This window comes from Anguilla anguilla, chromosome 1, assembly GCF_013347855.1.
Source record: "Anguilla anguilla isolate fAngAng1 chromosome 1, fAngAng1.pri, whole genome shotgun sequence".
Taxonomy (NCBI): Eukaryota; Metazoa; Chordata; class Actinopteri; order Anguilliformes; family Anguillidae; genus Anguilla; species Anguilla anguilla.
Window position 1 is genome coordinate 48,934,421 of NC_049201.1, and position 26,212 is coordinate 48,960,632.

The 26,212-nt window shown below is 46.6% G+C and overlaps 1 protein-coding gene across 1 annotated transcript in view; it reads left to right on the forward strand.

Annotated features, from left to right (window-relative positions):
• The window catches only part of invs (inversin), a 53,611-nt gene that overhangs the window by 3,299 nt on the left and 24,100 nt on the right, over nucleotides 1-26,212 (forward strand). Inside the window, exons 3-5 of the mRNA XM_035380316.1 lie at nucleotides 16,150-16,270; nucleotides 16,930-17,096; nucleotides 23,207-23,380. Of these exons, the coding sequence (XP_035236207.1) occupies nucleotides 16,150-16,270; nucleotides 16,930-17,096; nucleotides 23,207-23,380 (462 nt within the window). The remainder of the gene's footprint in view (nucleotides 1-16,149; nucleotides 16,271-16,929; nucleotides 17,097-23,206; nucleotides 23,381-26,212) is intronic.

The window sequence follows — 26,212 nt, forward strand, 5'->3', positions numbered from 1 at the left end:
AATGGCTCGTTGCAGCCTAATTGGACATTTAATTTGATCACAGTTTTAGCCCAATTAGGCATTGAGGAGGACCGAGCTGGAGATGGCTCTCCTTTTCTCTGTTGATGCAGCTCTCTGGACCGTCTCGTCTGTGATGTAATTTTGGGGCTCACGGCTTGGTATTACCTGCCCATGGGGTGCTGGCCTGTGCCAGGCTTATGCTCATGAGTGCACCTGAGAGTGTTATCACACAGTAGTAGGGAAGTGCACGTTCCACACAAATGAATCAATACGTCAATATTCAATGCCATGTCTTCCAGTAACACATTGATATTCCCAGACTATCAGCAAAGTAAAATAAATCTCTTTCCTGGCCCAGAAACCTATCCACAGCTTTATACAGAATTCAGGATAAATTACTGTGGATTTCCTGTGTTATTAATTGTCTATTCATATACAATTTGCTGTCATTAGAAACAGGATCTTATGAACATGGGATGCAGGTCATCTTACTGCAGCAAAAATGGTTGCGACGGTTGTTCGAATTCATCTCACTTCCTGACATTGTCATTGTTTATGCGTGTTTGTATGCATATTATGCTGCTTCTTGCATCAGTGAAAAATTCAAATAGCATTAAAATGGGCTCTTGGGAGGTGTATCTGCCAAATGCGCTGGTTCTTGATGCAGTGATTCTGTCTGTTACAGTGGCAGCTGTGGCCAGGAGTCCTACAGCCTGACACTTACAGTAATTCTTATGGCTCAGCGGCCTGCTTTATTACAGAGTAGCTGCAAATGCTCTGGTCAAAGACTATTGTCAATGGCAATTCAAACCTGAGTAGTTATTGAAGAAATGTGGATAGAAAATAGTTTTATTTATTTTTTTAAGTCCACGGTTGTCATCGCAATACTTGGTTTTTTATCAATTAGAATTTCTGTGAGTATCAAATCTCCTTAACTGAAGGTTCTTGGGAGTGGGTGGGGGGTGGGTCCCACCCATTTGCCTCATGGTCCTCATGCAGCTTTTTAATGGGGCCTGTGCAGGGTGATGGATCCTAGTGTGTGTGTGTATGTGTGTATTCCCTGTGCTGTCAACTTTACTGCATTTTATTAGCCTACTTGTTTGCTGTTTTAATATTTTATTTTGTGACTCATGTGAATTGACCTTAGGTTTTATAAAGGCACTATAGAGATAAAATGTTATTATTGTTATCGTTGTCATCATCATGATCTGAGCCCTGCTTTAAAGCCCAGAGTAATTAAGATTCTCTGGCTATGGGAGTTTGTGTGGACCATATGGGCAGGTGTAAGGGTGGCACTGCTTTTGCTTTTGCTTTCATGTTCTGTGAAGGGCACGTCTGCTCTGTCTGAATCATTGCTCCGTGCCCCGCAGAACGCTTTTGCTTCTGTTCCAAGGTCTTCAAGGTGAAATTTTCAATGCAGTATAGATAGTACAAAGGAGGAGTCCTTTCTTTGTTGTTGCTTTTATGGATCGTTTTGATGTCAAAAATGTGAAAATGCAGAGATGTCTTGAATCTTGACGCAACTAGGCTACGTCTTAGAGAAAATAATTCCAGCTCTGTTTCTGACTTTTTGCTTATTATCCTTATTGCCAACGTTCTCAGGGGTTGTTTTTGCCTCATTCTGTCCGCCTGTCTGTCAGTCAGTCAGTCCGTCCGTCCGTCAGTCAGTCAGCCAGTCAGTTTGTCAGCAGGATATTTCCGAAAGTTATTAACTGATTTGCATGAAACTTTATGGAATGCTTGGTCATGGGGCAAGGAAAAAGGGATACATTTTTCACACTGATTGACCACTGGGGAGGCGGGTATGGCAATGGGCGTGGCTTCACACAAACGGTCATAGAACTTCCGAACAGATTCACGTAATGCTATGAAACTTTGATGGATAACTGTTTTTTCTGGTCACTGAAATATAGTGCTGATTTTCCATGTGGTGTTGCAATAACTGACTTAAATGCTAGAATTTAAGCAGCCATATCTCATGCCCGATTTGAGATATCTCCTGATGTGAAGGGTTTGGAAGAAATGATTAACGTTTGGTGAATTTCCAACATGTGGAACTGGCATGTCTTGACAACTGCATAGTGTTGGCTGCAGAGGTATGCGTTCTACTGAGTGCCGTCTTGTTTGTGGAGGTCTTTTAGTTTAATGAGTGATGTTTTGTCAGAGCTGTTTATGGGTGTTTTCTGTGAGGCCTGTGGTAAAGGACAGGATTGGCCAGACTGAGCCCAGTGTCTGGCAGGTTATATTTTAGTGGTGTTTTTATATTCGTGGTCACTCGGCACTTAAGTGATCAAATTGAATAAAGCCAAGAACTCACCTAAACTGGATTCTTGGGTATAACCCAGCTGCTGATTTTAGGCTGCTATCAGTGCCGCAGATCCTGTGGCTCTCTAGATCCAGGGTTCAGGACCCTTGCACCCATGCTGAAGAGGATCTGCCACTGGGCTTTGGTTAAATTTTTCGTTTTCAATTTAATTTCAATATTCCAATGTTTCAAATGCAAATATTGCTAGTTATTGTTCTTGTGGTAGTAATATTACCAGTATGTACCTTAATGGTATTCATAAGTTGTAAAAGCACACTTTTTTCAATTCAGTTATGGCTGGCAAAACCGGTTTTCTGATTTGACACTGTAATAGATAATTCTCCAGCACCTTTTAGGTCTCATTGGCAAAGACCTTGCAATGAACTGTGTGCAGTGTGTGTGTGTGGGTGTTGCCATAGGCATATATCCCCATGTGAATATACTTTTCCCATGTGAATATGCTTTTCCTATTAAACAGAAATCAAGTCCTTCCCAGGAATAAGCAGGAATAATTTGACTAATGTCTGAGAGTGCTGTCTTATAAACCACATGGTGTAAAAGCTTCAAGGTCTGAGGCTTGCCGTATACTGAGATGTGCCCCATATAGCACATGGGGTTTGAGTTGCTTTGAGGCGGGGTGTGGGGAGGGCTAGTGAAGACGTTTTTTTGCCAGACCCGGACACAAAAACAGGTCCTGCCCACGCTTTGGCCTGATAAACCTCTGGTACAGCACCCGTGTGAAACTGCTGTCTGGCGAGTGCCTCCACGCCAAGGGAGAGTGCCTGCAAGTCACACCACAAAGTTAACTACTTATGTCAAACATACATGGAGGACAATGTAGTCATTTTAGTCACATTAAAGAGGGCAACCTGCAGGCAGGTGTTTTGCTTCTGTCTCAGTAGAGCCAGTCTCTGAAGAACCCTTGTTATCCCTGCCGCCATCTGGTTGCCATCCTATCGCAAGGCTCTTCCCTGCACAGCCCTGCTTCCTGACTGCTGTGCTTGGTAAAGCCGCTGTTACCAAGCGACGGTTGGTTACCCAGGTGAAGTAATGAACATTCTGTATGTGTCGACTAGGTGGCTTGTACCTGGGAGAATGAGGTTCTAACCTCAGCCTTGGGACACATGGCCCTCATTCAGTTTCATCTTGTTTGAGTGAGATGTGAACACATCTGCTGCTGAGCTAGATCATTAGTCAGGGTTGGTGCCAATATGTGACAGTATTTGCTTTGGAATTAATGACCAAGCCCCAAATTTCCTGTTCCTTGAATCCTTGATTTTAAATGTGCGTACACACCTGTTGTGAATGTGTGTAAACCATTGGAACCCTGTTTTACTCTGTTGTAAAAGGTCTGCCTAATTTTGTGAATAGAGTGAATGAATCCCAAACTGAATGACTATCAGCTATAGAAGTACTTATTCAAACGGTTAATTAAAAATATTTAAAATATATATTTACATAGCTGATTCATTCAGTTCATTCAGTTCATAGCTGATTCATTCAGTTAGACAGGGACATGCACAGACATTTGGGGGGATTTGAAGGCCTTCTAGACTGTATTCCACAGGCAGTTGTACTCACACACTATCATTCAGTTACCATAGCACATTTCTGATTAATTTACTTGGTGTGGTATGTTGGCTGTATCCTTGCTCCATAGAGTATATTACCTTTGTAACAACATCAGTTCAGCAGTTAGAAAGACACATTGACCATAGTCTTAAAGGACTACATCATTTGCCTTTTTTACAGGATATGGCATAACAAAACAAATAATGTGCCTTGTAACTCACAAAATGAAATATTATCTAATAAATATGTCCAACCATTACCAACTACGTACATTGCTTGTGTAACAATGACCCCTCTGTGTCTTGTTGGCATGTGTTTGCAATATGAGATTCAGAAATGGATGCAGGCTCATCTGGCTTTTTACCTTACTGTAATGGGAAAGAACATTGTTTTCATTGTATAAAAACAAGCTTTAATCACACAAGAATGATTTGGCATGGTATATTTTCTAGCCCTAGCTTTGCATAGATGATTGAAGGTTGCTTACCCTGGAAACTGTGGCAACGAGTCCTTGAGTACTGGTAGATCACTAGCTAATTTTTCTAACTGGTCAACCTAGTAACTTTTTTTTTTAAATGGAGGATGGCAGATTTGCGTGATAAAAGCATTATTTGGTTTGCAACTGTGGTGTTAGGCCTATAGATGGCAGTGAAGTTTGGAGGGTAAAGAAAATTAAAGTCCAACTGACTTTCAATGGGGCTATGAAGACAAACTTATTCTATACTCTATATTTAGATAAATAAATAAAATAAAGACAGCAAGGTCCCCAAACCGTAGTTAACAGTTGTAATGCTGGCTGCACATATTAGAAGCCTGTTATTGCCTGGAAAAGGCACCTTCTGTACCACTCTGATTCTTGCTAGCAGCTATGGCACGTATTGAGATTTCACAAGACATCTTACAATGCATCAAACTTGTGGCTCTATTCAGTATGAAGGAGAGAGCCTGTTTGTCTTGCTAGATTAAATTTAGTAAATTTAAAATTGATCACTCAATAGAAAGTCTTGGATTTTTGCGAGTTTTACCCTCTGCCTGCACAAACTGTTACTAGCTTTTTGTTTAGAATGTCAGAGAACATTCTGGCAATGTACCTATATGTTCATTCTTCTCTGTTGCTACTGTTTACAACAAACAAGAACCGGCATCTGTTCGTTCAACCCTTTTATTGAGTGACACACACACACGCATACACACACATGCAGTTGCAGAAAGGCAAAGCAGATGCACAGGACATCTGAGGGCTATGGTCAGGGAAGGGCTAATCCCCTGTGTTGTGGGTTTAGTCAGGGAAGGACTAATCCCCTGTGTTGTGGGTTTATTCAGGGAAGGGCTAATCCCCTGTGTTTTGGGTTTAGTCAGGGAAGGGCTAATCCCCTGTGTTGTGGGTTTCGTAAGGGCTGATCCCCCTGTGTTTTGGGTTTAGTCAGGGAAGGGCTAATCCCCTGTGTTGTGGGTTTATTCAGGGAAGGGCTGATCCCCTGTGTTTTGGGTTTATTCAGGGAAGGGCTGATCCCCTGTGTTTTGGGTTTAGTCAGGGAAGGGCTGATCCCCTGTGTTTTGGGTTTATTCAGGGAAGGGCTAATCCCCTGTGTTGTGGGTTTCGTAAGGGCTGATCCCCCTGTATTGTGGCTATAGCTCAGATAAATGAGGAGAAGTGGGGATCACTCTAATGAAGATGCTTCTGCGAGCCCACGACCGCCATCCTCCTCTGACAGGTAGGTCAGATGATGCAATTACTGCCGCACATCCGCCGTGATCATTTCATCAGACAGGGCTGGGAGCACAAACAAGACCGCTGCGCTCTCGGGGAAACGGGAACTAGTTCCTCTTTATCTCTGTAAAGCCGAAGCCTGACTGGCGGGGAGCTGGAGCCTAGCCTAGCCAGCAGGTGATTACTGCTGGGATACCTCTGCTCGATACCGATGTTATTGCTCCTGCCTGTAGGTCTCAGGACTGGTTCATTGTATGAATGTAAAACATAATGATAAAATGGAGTCTGACATGCCGTGGCGGGCGCTGATCCACCCTGCGGCCCAGTCCAGGCTGTGTGTGGCTGCGAGGCCTTGTGAGGTGATGTGTGATCAGCCATCGCGTCGTCCAGCGGGGGAGTTTCGGTTGGCAGGGGAGGTTTTTTTCCCCCTGAGATCCGTGGGTTTGGTCAGACTTAAAAATGCAATTTAATGTTGAATTATGGGAAAACCTTTAGGGGGAAAGAAGATTAAAAACACTTAATTGTGTTTATATAGCCGCTTTCATTCTTTTCGCGAATTTTGTACTGTGAAGGGAGGGGAGGGGCATAACACTTCAGTCACCGCCGCTGCGTCTGTGCGGGTCTTGTGAACTTTGATTGGCAGCTCTGGGCTGGCCTAATTACATTACCCTCCCCGGAAGTGTGGCGCCGTACCCCCTGTGGCTTCATTTGTCACCTTGCGTTGTCCGCACCTTCGCCGCCAGGATGCATATTGGGAGTGGCAGCAAGCCCCCGTCTCCGAAATAATGGCTTAATTAGCGGCTGTGCTTGGCGACAGGGGCCCCGCCCACCCTTGGGTAGGGTTAGCGGGTTGGTCAGTGGGGAGCGGGGGGGAGGGACCCCCGAGCCCGCATTATCGCGGCTCAGATCCCTGAGGTTTAATATTACCGCACTCTGCAGGTTATTGAGGTGTCGCTCATGTCTGGAGAAGGGGCCCCCGAGGAGAAGTCGTGTCACACAGTCGCACGAGGAACACGTTTAATTTGCGCTCTCCCTGAACATGTACTGTGTTCTCTGTCACCTTATATCACATGCTTCCAATGTGTTGTAGGGCAGTCTTATCAGACCCTCAAAGTAAAACAGTCTGTTTACTGTGCTGACAAGGAGTCAGCAACTGTAATGAAGAGACCGTGCTCAGTTGCAAAACATCCAATTGGATGAGCATTACGGGAACTTTAGGTTCTCCATAATACAATGTAATCATGTTTTGTATTGTTGGAAAACTGATGTCATGGGGAACAAGTTGGTGTCTTTCGTGGTGGGGTGCTGATTAATTATGTTGATACCTATGGGTGTCGAAATACCAAGTTTAACCTGGTGTGATATGCTTACAGAGGTAGTGCAAGCATGATCATTGATCTCTGTCTTTATTTGATGACTTTGATCGTTTTGTATAAGGGGAAATGTGCAGTGGTTTGGGGAGACTCTTCATCACGGTCTCCTGCGTGTATAAGCCATTTACACGTATTTCACCACTCACGTTTTGCACCATTGTATATTGTCATTATTACTAGACACACTGAACAATAAACTGCATTCATTTTACCCTGACATTCCTCTTTGACTCTTACCACTACACACCTAACAGTTTTAAGATCCTTGCATACACATGGAACTCAGGATATCTGCACCCCGTAGTCACTCACCTATACTCCGGTGTCGTAGCAGGATAAACAGCTGTATTTATGCAGGCTACACAAGCCAAAGACATGTCCACATCTACCAAGTTAGGTAGCAGTCTGTATAAAGCCACACCACTGGCAGACTGCGGTCTCTTTCGTCTGTGCATACCTGTTAGCACAGAGTAAAGCTTGAAACACTATTTTGGAGTCAGATAAATAAAGTTCCAGTAGCACCGGGTAAGACTACACACATTCCTTCACTTCTCAGATACTTCCGCTGTTTTGTGTATCTGAAGGGGTTCTCACACTGTAAATGGTAAATTCTTCTGTGCAAAAATTTAGTATGGTGTGATGGGATCGAACAGTCCTGTATTATATGAACTTACTGCGTACAATAAGGCTTGATAACACCAGTGTAGAGAAATTCTCTGTAACACAAATGAAACCATGTCATACACAAGTGCAATAGTCAACCTATAGCCAAACACAATTTTGATGCTATGACATTGATCGCAAAGAGCACCAGTAGTTAAAAATTGCCAAAAGATGAGCAAATCTTTGTACTCGAGGAGAGGTGAGACAGGGTTGAGTGGAGGTTTAAGAGCTGGGCTTTAAGTCCGGAAGCTGGTGCTCAGGCCATGCGGGAAGCTCTTTCTACTGCTAATGAGCGAGATTCAAGAAGAGCTGTGTTAGGGATGTGTTCTCATAATGAGTGAGTGGTCTCTATTTCTCATGCCCAGTGCTCTTTTGATTTTACAAAAGGGCATATTTACCTTGAAATTTCATCTCACCTGTGATAACTTTACTTTCACATTTTTACTGCCTAATTATCAACACTGACTAAAGAGTGTGTCGGCAAAGTGAGGATTAAGTGAAATATGTTTAATTTTCTAAGTCCAGCAGTTTGAACCACTAAGGCCCTTGTTTGATGTCCCGCACTTTGAATACCAAACACAAGTGCATCCACAGTTAAAACCCCTCACTTATCCAACATGTAAAATACATTTTGTTGATTTAATTTGTTAATTGTTATCAAAGATATGAATTATGAAATCACTGAATTTGTTGATAGGCTGAGCAACCTGTTGGATCAACCTTTGTCAGGTGTACTACTCACAACCAGATTAGAACTAAGAAATGTATTAAGTTGCAACAAATATTTACATCTGATCTAAAGATGATGTTCAGCAAACTTAAAAAAATAGGAAATGTTACAGACATGGACAGGCCATTCATACAAGAGGTGAATGAAAGAAAATACCAAACCACAGCTTCCTAAATAGTCCCATACGAAACTAAGATCAAGTCCAAAAACCAAAAGGCATCCGAATATTCCAAAAAGCCAGCGATGAAAATATAAAAATGCCAGGTGAGCTGTAAAACAGAAATGTCAGATTTTGGATGCACCAGACACCACACAACACCAGGCCCAGATGCAAAGTTCAGATTCCTCTGTTGGCAACAGCTGATATCCACCCCTGAATGTCCACCACAACAGATACTGCTGACAGATGTTAAGCTCCCCAAGAAGTACTTTCTTCTACCTGACTCTGACTAACCAGCTAAAGAAAAGTCTTCATTTTTAAGTGGTTTTACGAGGGAGAGGGTATGGTTGAGAGGGTATGGTGTGGGGTGAAGTGTGGTTGCAGACAGGGACTGTATTATCTGAAAACTGACAAATGGGCATATTAAAGTTGCCTTGTGTTGTTGTAAGCAGGGCTAAGCCCTGTGATATTATTGTCAAAAGATGAATTGCCTTACAGGCTTTCCTGAGAGACTCAACATGAATATGTTATGAGGAAAACCAGCTCAGCTTTTGAATATCTCTTTTAAACCCAAATGGATTGGATTTGAGAGACCTTTGGTGTGACCCTAATTGCCCCAGAGGCATTCCTTTGGTGTTTGTGAAGGAAGGGGGGGGGGCAGAGAGAGAATACGAGTAACATTCCTGTCATCACAGAGAGCGAGTTAGCCAGATCAAATTATATAATCTGTTTCTCAAAGGTGATAATCTAAAAACCACATATCCGACAAGTGTCACCAGACTGAAGGACCTCACGCGTTCTCTGTCTCTGTATGTTCATGGAGGAATTGGTAGGGCTATGTTTTAGGTTTGAGTATAGATTCCTGTGGACCTTAGTTATAGAGGTGTACTGGGAGATTGTTGTCAAGCTGTTCTTGATTGATTTTCATACCTCCTGCACCCATGGTTGCAGTACAGGCCAACACATTTTGCACAGAATGTATGGGTTTAGGTATGAGGAGAATGATCCTGGATGGATTTGTAGGTTGAGCACAGAGCGTAGTTAATTACCAGAATTATTCAAATGAGGTTAACGCAGGCTATGCCATCCACGTATTTGAGTCAGTCCGGAAGTGGTTTAGCCATGTAAAGAAATGGAGCTGCTTAGTTCCATGGTTGGCTCCAGTAACCGAATACTTCAGTTGATCTTTATTCCGTTTTAAGAACCGCATGGATTGCCAGGAAGCAGAAGTGGCAGCTGACCTCTATGTCCTCCACCCCTAGAACATGGCGACTGTCGGATGGATCCCATCAGGCTTGTGTGAATAGAACACGGCTAGATGGGAAATCTGAACACAGCCATTAATGACCACAATGTTGTTCATTTTGCCGGCACGCATGAAATAATGTTTCTGAGATCACAGTTCAGTTCCCAGAAGGAACAACTGATTCTTTTCGCACTCTAAAATAAAATTTTATTGGCCACCCAGCACTGATGCCTGATGAGGACAGCCGGTTAGGCCCCTCCCTCTCACCTTACCCTGTGACTAAATGTTTCCTTAGTTCACATCCTGGAAAGGCATATCAGTTTGGTTGTAGTCTGTAACCAAATACTGTCTGTCACACGTAGTAATGACCTCCTCTTTACCCGCCGTATGGAACTTGAAGATTGTTTTGAAAGTCTTCCCAGCGTAAGGTTTCTGTTCCCGTGGCCAGCCAAGTCCTTGGTCTAGGGAAATTCCATCTGTCTCATGTTGGAATTAGGAAAATTAAAAGGGACCCATAATGGCTCTACTAGAACATTAAAACCCAGTAAAAATGTAGTTGTTCTTCCTGAGCATTTGATTTGATAGTTCTGTAAGTTGATCTAATCACTCAATTCCCCTGGAGGTTTAATTTTCCAATAGTTTATTAACCATTTCCAGAAAGTTACTGTTTAAAGCTCAATTAGATGCACATGTTAAATTATAACTAAAGTAAACCGATGCATACAGGCATGTGAACACTGACCGCACCAACATCTGAATCCAGCCTCAGCACAGCATGAATACTGGCGCACACACACACACGCACACACACGCACACACGCACACGCACACACACACACACGCACACACACCTCCTCTCCCTCAGCCTTCCACCCCTGGGCTTGACCCTCGGTACATTCCCCGGTGAGTGCCGGCTCACAGGAGACTACAGTTGCTGTTCTCTGGGATGTTTCTCTGTCTCCCTCCCTCCCTTCCTCTCTCATTCTTTTCTTTTTCTTCCCTTTTTATTGGTCTGGCCCTGGAAAGTCCTGAATCAGCCGAATTAAGTCTAAAAAGAAAATCTGTGAAGAGAATCCAAACTGGGAGGGAGGGGGAAGGGGGTCGTTTCTTTGACCTCCTCCCCCCACCCATGTACTCTTGGTTGTGCCAGACTAGTTGGAGCGGTGCCTGCACAAACTCCTGCCCCCCCCACCCTCTCCGCCTGGTGGGACCTGCCCCCCCCCTTATTGGCACGGTCGGCTGTCTGCGCCTGGACCGCATGAATCCCAAATGCATTCCAGAGCCCCTGCCAGGGGGTAGGGGGGCGGTGGAGGGGTGGGGTGGGGCGGTGGAGGTGGTGTAACAGCATGAGGAGCCGGTCTCACGCTACCCACTCACTGCCTCAGCGTCACTGGGGGAGTGACGCAGGCACGGACGCCAGCCTAAACATCCGCCAGCGGCCACCCCCAAAGCCCCCTCATCCCCACCCCAACCCCAACCCCAACCCACTCCACCCAGGAGCTCCGTCAAAACCACGCCCCTACATGTTGGAAAGCACTTTTTCCCCACGGAGCATGAATGGAATATTTTCAGTGTTCGGTAAAAGAAAAGTGGAGATGGGAAATGCAGTTTTAATTTGCGTTTCATTCAGTTTTTCCCTCCTGCGCTCTGGGGGAGGGAGCGAGGGAGGGCTGTATCACTCCACAGCTTGGTGCGCGTCAGGCTGTAGGTCAACCTTTGTTCTGAGCGAAAATCGAATACTCCCTTTTAAAAAGCACTTCTAATGTGCTGTTTGTACTGCCGCGAGCTAAGCGTCTTGCACAATAACACCGGCTTTAAAGTGAACAGCGTAGATGTTTTCTTCATGGAAATATCAGTTTTTGTGCCCTTATACCATCTTGTAATGGAATTTGGCATGTTTTAGCTATTATTTTTTACATTTCTCCTTAAATGTTGCGCTTATAAGTATCGAAAGGCAGTTTATTGCATTTGCTGATTTCAAGTTGCGCTACGTGCCATTAGCTCGTCTGTGTGATACTTGATGATATTTGTCTCCTTCATGTAATTTTGTCAGGAAAACATTCAGTTTGTCAGTCAGTTTGTCTCTTACTTATGCATACATAGGTAATGTAATGTGCATTTCAAGTGTCCCTGGATAAGGGTATGTGCTAATTAAGCTGATAATTAGGGAGAACCTATCTCAGTATCTCAGTAAATAGGATCAATTTTGTGCTTCTTCCATTTCCTGAAATAATTATTCAAGGAAAAGAGCCAATAAGAGTGTTTACCAAGTGAATACCAGGTTCCCTCGAAGGAGATGCACACACTTTTCAATATTTTGTAACTTAGAAAATGTATTGATCCAATGCAGTGACTCATAGTAGCCTAATTATTTTGATTTAACCTCACTGGGAAAAATAACATCACTTTTTCTGCATTCCATCCTAAAACTGAGCCACAAATGACCAAAAACACGTTATGCTTCCAGTTTTTAGCTTGTCACTTTAGCTTAGCATCTGAAATGTTAGCTTAAGTGTGAAGGACAAGGTGTCTATCCAGTGAACATAATACATATGGCCCTACATTCTGATTCACATTGACTATCACCTGCAGTAGAAATTATATACAATTTGAAATAGCAAAAATGAATCCAACGTTGTTATATAGGTCAGGAAATCTGTCAGTTAAAAAAAAAACATACTGTGTAATGTTTTCAGAAGTCACCTGTAGTGTCATAAAATATTCTATGGTTATGCAAAAATTCCATATTAAAGTCACAGTATACAATCTACTTTTGAGCATATGCCTTACAGGCTGTTTTGACCTTTTAAACATTTGGTTGCAGTTTTTCTGTGTAACTCATATTAGAGGGCTGATAATGTGAGAGCACTATAATGGCTCATCGTAATTATGTGCTTGAGTCGCTCGGCGCGTTCAGGTAGCCTAATTCATAGAAACAACAGGGAAAGAGACGATCGCAATGAAGTGAGCTTGTACCTGGCAACCTCTCCTCCAAGGGCTTCATAATTATTACATGCTTATAGTGTGTTTCTGTATCCTAATGGATCGTAATGTAGTTTCCCAGCCGTTGGGTTTCGCCGTGAATGAACCCACACAGTAATGTACAGTGATTCCCTAAAGAGTTGCAGTGTCTCCGATGCAGCTGTTTCATAGCTGGGGTTCTGTCTGTGTGTGACGTGAGGAGTCGGGAAGACTTTTTGGTCGGTCTCAGTGAAGCCCCCCCTAAATATTCCCTCTCACGAAAACTCGCACACACACACACACACACACACACGCGCGCACACACACACTCACACACACACACACACACATACACACACCCACACACACACACACACACACACACACACACACGCACACACCGCACTGTCGTGCTGCTAAGTAATTGAGTGTAATGTGCAGCAGTCCCGCTCTCGTAGGTGTGATGATCACTAGGAGCTAGCCACGTTTAAAAACAAACACCACGGCCTTTTGTTGTTTTTTTCTCTTTTTTTAACACAAGCACTTATTAACAGATCCCACCCACCGGGAGACTACGCTGGGCATGTTTTTCGTTTAGGCAAATGAGCGTGTTGGCATGTGGGATTTGCCCTCGGGTCAGCAGTAAATGCCAGGGAGTTACAGACCCCGCTTTGCCAGTAGGACCCCCTAAACGATCTAAGCACCATCTCTGAACCAACCGCTAAAACAACTAACCCCCATTAGCTCCCCGTGACTCTGCTACTGGGCAGGGAAGTCGGAGTGCCGGGCATGATGGGTAATTACCTGCAGGAATGCTGGCACAGCGGGTCAGATTCTCTGTCTCTGTCTGCCCAGCTTCAGGTGTTGGGGTGGGGTGTTGGGGTGGTGGGGTTGGGGTGCTTGGATGAAAATGATCTGTACTTAAGCTCTAGGGTCGTTCTTTCCCCCTGGCCGTGTACAGGCCTGAATAATAAGCTGTGGTAAAATGAAAGCTGTTGAGAGCGGGCCGCTCTGTTGGCAGTCTGTCACGGAGCTCCGTGGGGTTTCTCTGAGCGGTCTCCTTTCAGAGGTCTTGGACGCAGATGGCGGCACCGCCATGCGATAAAAAAAGCATTTTGAGCTCATGCCTTCTGTTTCCGTAGTTTGTCCTTTTCCGATATTAGAGTCGCGACACGGACGTGACGCGCCACCTGGAGCGCCGGTCCTCCTTCCCGCGTTCAAAACACCGAGCCCAAAACGCTGGGGTTAGCCGTACCTGAGCTCCCCCCTCACCCCCCAGATTGGGCTACCGTGCGTGTGTAGGTCCTCCATTTTTTAACGAGCTCGTGGTAACTCGCAGGCAGACGCTGTGCGCCGCAGGCGTCAAAGGGGGCGTCCGTCCTCCGAACCGTGAGAACATTCCTGTCCTGGGACGGGCGTATTCTGGTGATGAACCGAGAGCGTTGAACCCACAGCTTACCGAGTCCAGAACCATCCTCCTCAGGGCCGAGTCTTCAGTCCGCGTTCAGATGCATGTTTGATGTGCTTTAACACTGGATTCTGGAAAAATGAAAAAAAAAGTCCTGCAGGTCTCAGACTTTTTTGCATGTTATTAAACAGAACTGTATATGCAAGAATTGTGGTCTTAATATTGGTAAAATAGAGATTTTTTAAAAATTGCAAGTAATTTAACGAGTGTCTAAATGGATAAAGTATTTCAAGTTATTAGCCTACTTCTAGTGCTAGTGGTGATCTTTATTCAGCTATTAAGACCCTTTGGGTCCTATACGGAGTTAAATTTATTGCTGTCCTGTAGGCCGGACAGGATCTGTGCTTGAATTCCCTTCTTTATTTTCTAAATGATGATGATTTATCTGAAGCCTGTGTTTAAGGGAGTAGTTTTTTGGTGGGGGGGAGGGGGGTTGGACCTGTCAGATGCACATAATCCTTCCCAAAATGCATTTGGTTGAAAGGTTTTTTCAGGTTTTTCCTTTTGCAAATTGTGCCAGGCACTGCTCAGTTTTAGTTAACCGCGTTCATACTTTTAAAAAATAAATCACTTTGCAGTTGCGACGCTCTCAGAATGACTTACAGGCCCCCCGGCTCAGAGTTGGCCCGGGGCGGCCGGGCTCTGGGGCACAGCTCTCGCAGTCACGCCGGGGATCTGAGTGAGGCCAGCAGGCCGCCCACCTCTGCCCTCCCGCCCCGGCGGCAAGTGGCTCCAGCTGACGGCTTTGTATTCAGGGGGCCGAGGCTCCGGGAAAGATCCGGAAGCTTTCAGGCTGCTGCTGTCAGTCTTGTTTTGCGGGTGGTTCAGTCTGTGTTGCAGTTACAAAGCAGTATAGACCTGACCAAATTGAGAGATTACTGTTGACAACTGTGTGTGTGTGTGTGTATGTGTCTGTATAGTGTTTGTCTACATACAATACAATATTTTTATTTGTATATGTGTGTGATTTTTGTCTGTGTGTGATTTTTGTCTGTATATACTTTGTGTATATGTATGTGTGTCTGTTTGTGTACTCTTGGTGTATGTTTCTTTTTGCATGTATGTGTGTGAGTGCGTATACTGTATGTGTGTGTATGTGTGTGCGCGTATGCATGTATGTACAGTGTGTGTGTGTGTAAGTGTGTATACTATGTGTGTGTGTGTGTACAGTGCATGTGGTCTGTGTGTGTGTGTACAGTGTGTGTGTATGTACAGTGCATGTGTGTCTGTGTGTGTGTACAGTGTGTGTGTATGTACAGTGCATGTGTGTCTGTGTGTGTGTGTACAGTGTGTGTGTATGTACAGTGCATGTGTGTCTGTGTGTGTGTGTATGTGTGTGTGTGTACAGTGTGTGTGTATGTACAGTGCATGTGTGTCTGTGTGTGTGTGTGTGTACTGTGTGTGTGTGTGTGTGTATGTGTGTGTGTGTGTGTGTGTGTGTACAGTGCATGTGTGTCTGTGTGTGTGTAGCTGTAATTGATTTGTGTGCTGGGCCCCTCCCCTGCCCAGGCCTGCTGCAGTATTGATGAGGCATGAATAAAACATGGAGAGAGGGGAGGCCTGTCGCCCAGCGGGGGATTCCCCCGGCCCTCGCCGAGCCGCTTCCTGTTACTGGATTACCCAGCATTCCCCTGGCCCCCGAGCCTGCTGCCTGCTACCTGAGCCTCCGTGTGGGTCCCGGCTAAACAGGCTTCAAAAGGGGGCCTGCTGTGACGGAGGCCAGCCCCAGGGAGAGCCGTTACTGGGGCTCAGCCCCTGTCCATTCACACACAGTCGTCCCGCTGCGTCGCTACACGCCGTGATTATGACCTCGGGTAACGACTTAGCGCTCGGCCGTAGAGGCCCAGCGCGGAGTTTAAAAACGCGGTCGTGGGCGCGGCCCCAGAGCGCCGCTGTGATGCGCAGGAAGTGGAAACGGGCGGCCATGTTAAGCGTCCGACGGTCCGTTTTGCCGTTGCAGGCGTCCCTGCTCCCGCTCTGCCCCGCCGACCCCGCCTCCCCGGGCTCCGCCCTCCTGGGCTCGCAGGTCCACGCCGCCGCAGTGAACGGAGACAGGAGCGCCCTCCAAAGGCTGATCACAGGTACAGCACCCCGTCTGGCTCCCACGTACCGACTCTGGATTTGTGCAAAAAATGTTTTTTTTTTTTTTAAAACTGAACCCGTGTGGGTAGCAGGAGCTACCCGTCGCTCCTCAGAGTGATGTCAAACTGAGACGCTCCACAGATTTCTCATGTGCCCGTCAGTGAGATCTTGTCTGTGTGCATTGATAGTATTCCAGCACCCGATATTCCAGAGATACCCATGCTTGTTATATATTTTTAAAAACTACTCTATAATTGCCAAATACTTCTTGTACACATGCAGGCTCTGTTGATTGATTTTGTGAAAGTGTGTGTTGTCTGTAATTCACTGAATGTTTTGCGTGTGTGTGTGTGTGTTTGCCCGCGTGCATGCCTGTGCTTGTGTGTGTGTGCCTCTGTGTGCGCGCATATGCCTGTGTGTGTGCCTGCGTGCGTGTGTGTGTGCCTGTGCGTGTGCGTGCATGCCTGTGTGTGTGTGTATGTGCATGGCTGTGTGTGTGTGTGTATGTGCATGGCTGTGTGTGTGTGTGTGTGTGTGTGTGTGTGTGTATGTGCATGCCTGTGTGTGTGTGTGTATGTGCATGCCTGTGTGTGTGTGTGTATGTGCATGGCTGTGTGTGTGTGTGTGTGTGTGTGTGTGTGCCTGTGCGTGTCCCCAGCCGATCCCTCTCTGCGGGACAGAGAGGACCAGTTTGGCCGCACCCCTCTGATGTACTGTGTGCTGGCCGACCGGCTGGACTGCGCAGAGACGCTGCTGAAGGCCGGAGCCTCCGTCAACAAATCAGACCAGAGCCAGCGCACCGCCCTGCACCTCGCTGCGCAGAAGGTCAGATACGCTGACTCACTGAGACACTGCACACTGACTCACTGATACGCTGACTCACTGAGACACTGCACACTGACTCACTGAGACACTGCACACTGACTCACTGAGACACTGATACGCTGACTCACTGAGACACTGCACACTGACTCACTGAGACACTGCACACTGACTCACTGATACGCTGACTCACTGAGACACTGCACACTGACTCACTGATACGCTGACTCACTGAGACACTGACTCACTGAGACACTGATACACTGACTCACTGAGACACTGCACACTGACTCACTGCACACTGACACACTGACACACTGCACACTGACACACTGACACACTGCACACTGACACACTGACGCACTGAGACACTGGACACTGACTCACTGAGACACTGCACACTGACTCACTGAGACACTGCACACTGACTCACTGATACGCTGACTCACTGAGACACTGCACACTGACTCACTGAGACACTGCACACTGACTCACTGATACGCTGACTCACTGAGACACTGCACGCTGACTCACTGAGACACTGAGACACTGACGCACTGAGATACTGATACATTGACTCACTGACGCACTGATACACTGGACACTGACTCACTGAGACACTGACTCACTGAGACACTGCACACTGACTCACTGACACACTAACACACTGACACATTTACATATGGACACACTGACACACTGCACACTGACTCACTGACACACTACGCACAGGGAGTCCTGTAGCACTGACACACTGAGAGACTGCAGACAGACATATAGACACGCTGCACACAGACCCGTAGACACTGCGCAGTGACACACTACAAACAAGGAAGACCTGTAGCACTGACGCACTGCACACTGACTCGCTGACGCATTGCATTCTGACACACTGCACACAGTGAGACTTGTAGCACACTGACACTGACCTTCTGATACACTGCAAACACACTGCTCTGAACACAGTGAGATTCAGCACACTGACACTGACCTTCTGATACACTGCAAACACACTGCTCTGAACACAGTGAGATTCAGCACACTGCAGCCACAGCAACTGACACTCTGTCTGAGTTTGAGATCCCTATTTTAAGGCACTCTTCAGTCTGCTGCACTTTTTTTGTGCACTGAGACACAGTGAAAGGCAGCGTGTGCCCAGAGCTTCTTCACAGCGTATTTACCTTTGGAAGTTCTTGAGTTGGAAGAGATTTCATTTCCGAAGGGATCTGGCTTTGCAACATCCCAAATAGAATCTGGCACAATGGAGGTCATGTGTTTTCGGAAACAGCTGTCGAGAGCGTTTCAAGTTTAGAACACAAAGGCAGTTAAATTAAAGAGGGGCGGGGTGAGAGAGTTTTGAAGGATTTTAGAAGGGACAGAAGGGAAAGTCAACTAGCTGCCAAAATATGTTCCTGTTTATGACCCTGGCTCCACAGGTCCGGGCCTCAGTAAAGCTGAAATATTTTGATAATGGCCCCCTACTCTCTCTCATCAGGAACTGCAGGCTTGAGAAAGTGAACAGAGAGCTTGCAGATGCCCCAGTTACGTCCTGTGACACAACAGGGGAATGGGGAGAGCTGCAACCTCTCTCACCAGCCAGAGCCGGAATGGTCACTCATCAGCATGCCCGTTCTGAGCATGTGCAGAATGTGCCCAGGCTTTTCTAGAATACAGTAGGATACAATTCATTTTGTCTTAATAGACCATATTTAATAAAAACATTTTTAAAACAAGTTCCAGCATCAGAAGTTAGGTTAAGGCTCTGTAGTTTTTTATTGATAAAGAATGACACCGTTAATGGGACATAATGTTATTATCTAATGTAAATGCGCTATTGTATTGAAAGAAATGCTCTGACAGACATAATGTTCAAGTTCTTTAACTGATGGCAAATGGTGGCACATAGTTTTCATCCTTTTTCAATCTAATTTTGATACAATCTAGTTACAAGTCACATGCAACGACCAGGTGTAAGTGAGTTCTCAGACTCCACCAGTACAAAATCAGATGACAAAGCTGTAGGTAGGAGAAGTGGTGCTGGAAATGCTGGACACAGAAGACAAAACAGCCTAAACTCTTTCCAGGGCTCTGTGGGGAGTAAAATTTGAGTCATTTGATGTGGAGTCATTAGAGTCATTTGTTGCTGCTGCTGTTGGCCCTGCAGCCTTACCCTGGTCTTGCAGGCTGTGGGAAGTACTGTAAGGGACAACACTGAGTGCAGTGCCCTGAAAAACCAAAAAAAAAGTCCATCGCAAGTATTTTTGTGTTATATTTAGGCTTCACATCTTATTTTTGTTACTTTTTTGCTAAACAAGACAAAAAGATGCAAATTAATTGAGTGAGATAATTTGAATCAATTCAAGTGTTGCCAATGGGATAAGACTTGACAAGCAAAAAATTAAAACATGCTCATATTTTCTACCTGAGAGATAAAAAAATCTCAATACAAAACTAAAACACTTGTCAAACCAGGTTTTGCTTTGCAGTGTAAAAGAATAATCTGCTGCTGGACAAATGGAAGACTGCTGCTACTTCAACAATGTTAAAATATGAGATTGTGCAAATATGCGCTTAACGCAGCAGTATTCTCCCCCCCCCCCCCCCCCCCCCCCCCCCCCTCCCCCACCCCCGCAGGCTGTTGGCTTCCTTCATCCAAGGCTACCTCCATAGCTCAGGTTTTGATATATTGTATTACTGGCTCATGGTAGTACTTTGCCTGGGATTTGATCCTTAATCCTTCAGGTTAAATGGCCAGTGACACTGAGTGTGTGCCCCTTTATGCAGGAGCTTTGATGACTTTAAAGCCTGGGTTGCTCAGGGACTTCCTGAGGGGAGGAGCGGCCCTCCTTGGGTTCTCTGAGAGGGTAGCAAACCAGCGCCACGGCAACAAGCATGTGCCGAATCCTGAACACTCCCCGCCCCCCCTACCCGCGTGCGGCCACAGGGGCGTTCAGCCCGCCTGTCGGTCACACTGCGTGTTTAGGGCGTGTAGGTCGTGTTGGGTAAGTGACTGATCAAGCAAGCCCCCGGTCGGTGGGGGCTATCGCCCGTGAGACCCAATGGGCACCGAGCTTGCATTGTTTGGTCCAAAATAAATAAAAATAAAAAATCAGACCTTCACTCCAGTCTACCAAGAGCAGGCTTTACTTTGAGGACCAGGGTGTGCAGTTCTGTCGCTTTGTATTCAGAACGGCATTCTGAGTTTGATTTTACATATTCCAGTGCAGTATTCCAGCAGGCCTTGAGTTTAAGGGCATTTCCAAGCTTGGATGAAAGTTTCACTCACTGTGGAGCTCAAGCAAGAAAAAAGGATTATGCCGTTCTTGTTGCGCATGGATTTCTGTTGGAAAAGGTCTCGGTAGGAAATGGGTTCATTTATTGATCAGGAACAACTGTTTTCTTCACGGCTCAATGTAGAAATGCACCCTGATTAAAAGCAACGCCTGGCGCTTTTAAAGGAGTACATTATATGTCCACGTAAATAAATGCAGGTCTGTTGCACGTCACTTTTGAAATTCCCTCACTCCCTCCTCACCAGTCCATTCAATATTGTTTGCCAGTGACTCGTAAATTTGTGTCTCTGTAAATTTGATTGTTGTGCTGTTAATGCAAAACGCAGAAGGACGTCACTGCATTAAGACTTGCAAGATGCATCCTACGTTCAGTAGTCTGCCTGGAAGATTTCATAAGCTGAAAGAATGAGCTGCAAGTGATTAGTCTCAGAGACTCTGACATGTAGAGGCTAATTGACAGTATTATTATTATTATTATTATTATTATTATGATTATTGCAATCACTTAGCTGATGCTCTTATCCGGAGCAGCATACAGAAGTGCAGAATGATAATTAGCTATTATTATTACTGTTATTATTGTATTTAATATTTTGTTAATTGTGGAGGACCATTGTGCATTTGCGGGAGTGAGACCCTGTGCTGTTCTCTGTGGGATTACTCTAATGGCACTGCTAACGGTAGCATCTGATTCGGTGCGTGGGGTGTGTGTTAATGAGGATCATATTGCTAAGTAGCACGATCTCCTGAACGTCAGAGAGGGCATTAGTTCAGATTATTTTACCTGACAGCTGACGGTTGTTGCCGCCGGAACATGCGCAGATTCGTGTTTGACTGCGCATATGCGCAGACGGGGGCAGGAACGGGTCGCACCGCGCTGCTTTGACGCGACTGCACGTTGGGCCATTGTTCCCTTTAAAAGGCTGAAAAAGGTCTCTGAATAATATTTGGTCTTTGTTTTGCTTTCAGGAAAGTTCTGTGGGTGTGTTTTCTGTTTCAGACTCGCCCAGCCGTCGATTCTCACGCCTACAGCAGTTTCAGCCTTTTAATTTAGTTTTTATTCTTAGCGGTAGAACTTTGCGGAAGTCGGATATGATCTCTCTTTGCCTTTTTAATGGCCGAAGTCCAGTCCTTGCGCCAGTGACTCAGTCGTCACCCTCGTGTCTGCGCAGTGGTTCGTCCGTTCCTAACACCGATTCCTATCCCCCGGGCGTCATTTGTCTATATTTTAGTTGGGCAAGAATTACCCTTGCAGCGTAAGTCACTGGTGCATGCCTCTGTGTGTGTGCGTGTGTGCGCGTGTGTGTTTCAGTGCAGACCAGGCTTGAGATAAGGAACTAGTGCCCTCCAGTGGAAGCTGGCAGCCTCTCGGCTGTGCCCCAGATCCCGCTATCGACGAGGCTCAGTCCACCTATTGACACGCGTTTCCCTTGGCGACGCTTCTATCCCCGCTTACATCCACTGGTCACACTCCAAATTGTACTGGCCTTTTATGGGGTCAGAGTGTTACAGAGAAGGGCTGGGGTGGGGGTGGGGGGGGTGTAGGGAGGTGGGGGTGGGAGAGGGCTCAGTTGAGGGAGGGGGGAAGGGGGAGGGCTTTCTTATTGCTTCCTGTCTGTGTGAGTGGAAACATTATGATTTGTCTGGCCACCCTCCCTCTGATATCTCTGTATTTAAAGCGTTTATTAGCCCTTTTTTCTGTGGGGGCTGGGGCCGGTATTGAAGTGGGTCTAATTTGCGCGGTTCTGGCTCCTGTCAGGTGGGACGGGAGGGGAGGGTGATGTTAACCACACTGACACCTGGATCAATAACTGCCTGCGTGAAGCACAGGGGCCCAGTCCGGGGGATTAGTGCTCTAATTGGATTGAGAATAGGGAGGCTGGGCAGCCCTAACCCTGTCAGGGCACATGAGGGTGGGGGCTGTGGGGGAGGGGGTGGGGGGGGGCTTGGGTGGCCAGATAGCAGTGTGATTCATCCTGGATGGACACGCATACCCCCCAACCCCACCCTGCTAAACTCAAACTAAGACAAAGCTCCTGTCTCTCTCACTGGACACACTGATGCTCATGCACATGCACGCACACACGCAGACACACATGCAGGCACACACACGTGCGCAGATATAAGCATGCAGACACACGCACACACAAACAGCGGGTCAGTCACACTGACGTATCCACACCCATACATATGACGTAACTCTGTTATACTCCTCCCTGCTTCCCTGAAACATCCCATATATGCTTGCGCGTATGTAAGTGCGTGTGTGTGTGTGTGTGTGTGTGTGTCTGCGCGTTTGCTTCCCTGTGGAAGCAGAAACGGCTCGCCCTCATCACTTAGCATGGCAGTGAAATCTAGCGACAGATGAATGAGGTTCGCGGATCAATATGTTGGATTTGGTGTGTGTCTGACTGAATTGGAGCGTCTGCCTGTGGCGGACGGTGCTGTTGAGCGTGGGCTCCAGTGCGCCTGACAGCTGGGTGTATTAAGATGCGCTGCTCCTCCAGCGCTCTCCTGTTGAGCGTGTAGAATGCTTAAACTGCGCAGCCAGGTCTTGATTCAAGCGGACAGAGTCCTCGCACCGTACAGGAGAACAGGGCTCCAGTGTGCTCTTCTCTTTGTGTTATAAAGACTTGCTCATGTTGACGTGCGTGTGTGTGTGTATGTGTATGTCTGTACATGTGTGTGTGTGTCTGTGTCTGTGTGTGTCTGTGTGTGTATGTGTGTGTGTGTGTCTGTATGCGCGTGTCTGTGTATGCATGCGCTGTGTGTTTGTGTGCGTGCGTGCGTTGTGTGTGTGTGTGTGTGTGTGTATTCCAGGGGAATGTGCGCTTCATGAAGCTGCTGCTGTCCCGCCGGGCGGACTGGCTGCAGAAGGACCTGGAGGAGATGACACCGCTGCACCTGGCAACCCGCCACCGCAGCCCCAAGTGCCTGGCGCTGCTGCTGAAGCACATGGCGCCGGGCGAGGTGGACACACAGGACAAGAACAAGGTGGGGGGGGGGGGGGGGGGGGGGCAGGGGGAGCTCGGCTGGGCCTGCTCTCGCTCCAGCTGTGCTGAAACAGATGTGGGGAGCATCACGGGGGAGGGGGTGAGGGGTTTGAGATCTGTGCGTGTATGTCCCTGAGTGTTACCTGCTCGGCTTCCTCTTTTGCGCCAAATGGATGCCTGCCAATGCCCCTCCTTCGAGGGAGGGCCTTCAAGCACCTCCAGCGTTTCCTTCTGTGAGACTCTGCCCATTGGCCCCCGTGCTCCGGGCTGAATGGGGCTTCATGGAGACGGGTCTCCAGGTCCTTGCTGTTCTTTGGACAAGGCTTCACTCAGAGGGTTAACAGCGGTGCCACACCATGGCAGACCCCACCCTGCCAGTTTGGCCTTTCCCGTAGAGAAGCTAAGCAGGGCCGCTGGGGCATGCGCCTTCGGAGCACATGTGTTGGGGAAGGCCCTGGTCCTGCGGCGGGCGAATTCGGGGTCACAGGGAGCCAGAGAACCAGCAGGGGGTGTCTCAGCTCCTCTGATGTCCAGCGGGAGGATATGAAACCCACAAAAAAATTATCCCAATTAAACTCCTTTTCTGAACGATGCTGTTTTGAACAAAGCTCAGCAGGCATCTGGCCCAGGCCTCTGGCACCTCGTCCCATGCATGCTGAGGTTAACCCTGTCCTCTCCATAACAAACCATGCATGCTGAGGTTAACCCTGTCCTCTCCATAACAAACCATTCATGCTGAGGTTCACCCTGTCCTCTCCATAATAATCCATTCATGCTGAGGTTAACCCTGTCCTCTCCATAATAATCCATTCATGCTGAGGTTAACCCTGTCCTCTCCATAATAATCCATTCATGCTGAGGTTAACCCTGTCCTCTCCATAATAATCCATTCATGCTGAGTTTAACCCTGCCCTCTCCATAACAAACCATTCATGCTGAGGTTAACCCTGTCCTCTCCATAATAATCCATTCATGCTGAGGTTAACCCTGCCTTCTCCATAACAATCCATTCATGCTGAGGTTAACCCTGTCCTCTTCATAACAAACCATTCATGCTGAGGTTAACCCTGCCCTCTCCATAATAATCCATTCATGCTGAGGTTAACCCTGCCTTCTCCATAACAATCCATTCATGCTGAGGTTAACCCTGTCCTCTCCATAACAAACCATTCATGCTGAGGTTAACCCTGTCCTCTCCGTAATAATCCATTCATGCTGAGGTTAACCCTGTCCTCTCCATAATAATCCATTCATGCTGAGGTTAACCCTGTCCTCTCCATAATAATCCATTCATGCTGAGGTTAACCCTGTCCTCTCCATAATAATCCATTCATGCTGAGGTTAACCCTGTCCTCTCCATAATAATCCATTCATGCTGAGGTTAACCCTGTCCTCTCCGTAACAAACCATTCATGCTGAGGTTAACCCTGTCCTCTCCATAATAATCCATTCATGCTGAGGTTAACCCTGTCCTCTCCATAATAATCCATTCATGCTGAGGTTAACCCTGTCCTCTCCATAATAATCCATTCATGCTGAGGTTAACCCTGTCCTCTCCATAACAAACCATTCATGCTGAGGTTAACCCTGTCCTCTCCATAACAATCCATTCATGCTGAGGTTAACCCTGTCCTCTCCATAACAATCCATTCATGCTGAGGTTAACCCTGTCCTCTCCATAACAAACCATTCATGCTGAGGTTAACCCTGTCCTCTCCATAACAATCCATTCATGCTGAGGTTAACCCTGTCCTCTCCATAATAATCCATTCATGCTGAGGTTAACCCTGTCCTCTCCATAACAATCCATTCATGCTGAGGTTAACCCTGTCCTCTCCATAACAAACCATTCATGCTGAGGTTAACCCTGTCCTCTCCATAACAATCCATTCATGCTGAGGTTAACCCTGTCCTCTCCATAACAATCCATTCATGCTGAGGTTAACCCTGTCCTCTCCATAACAAACCATTCATGCTGAGGTTAACCCTGTCCTCTCCGTAATAATCCATTCATGCTGAGGTTAACCCTGTCCTCTCCATAATAATCCATTCATGCTGAGGTTAACCCTGTCCTCTCCATAACAAACCATTCATGCTGAGGTTAACCCTGTCCTCTCCATAACAATCCATTCATGCTGAGGTTAACCCTGTCCTCTCCATAATAATCCATTCATGCTGAGGTTAACCCTGTCCTCTCCATAACAATCCATTCATGCTGAGGTTAACCCTGTCCTCTCCATAATAATCCATTCATGCTGAGGTTAACCCTGTCCTCTCCATAATAATCCATTCATGCTGAGGTTAACCCTGTCCTCTCCATAATAATCCATTCATGCTGAGGTTAACCCTGTCCTCTCCATAATAATCCATTCATGCTGAGGTTAACCCTGTCCTCTCCCTAACATCACATTCTTGCTGAGGTTAACCCTGTCCACTCTGTTGGAGGTTTGTCATAACCTCTGTATCACATCCCTTTTGCTGTGAGGTTGATCCCAAAGAGAAGTTCTAGTGACTGTGAGAAAATGAAATGAGCTGCACAGTCAGGACTGTGGTTGGAGGTAATCTAGATTCATGTGTCTGCCAGTCACCTCCCCGGCGGTTCCTCTCGAGCGTAGGCAGTTTTTATTACCCATGCTGCCTCTGGGCCAGCCGGCTCTACCCCCTCCAATCCCCGATCCCGTGACATGTGCGTGCCAAATTCACCGCCCCACAGACTGCTGTTCATTAGGCTTCCTCGTATAAAGGAATGCGTTTTCCTCATTAAAGGGAACATTGCCCTCTGGGAGTGAGTTGAGCCGATTTGGGCTCCGCAGGTGAGCAGTGACCCCCGGGC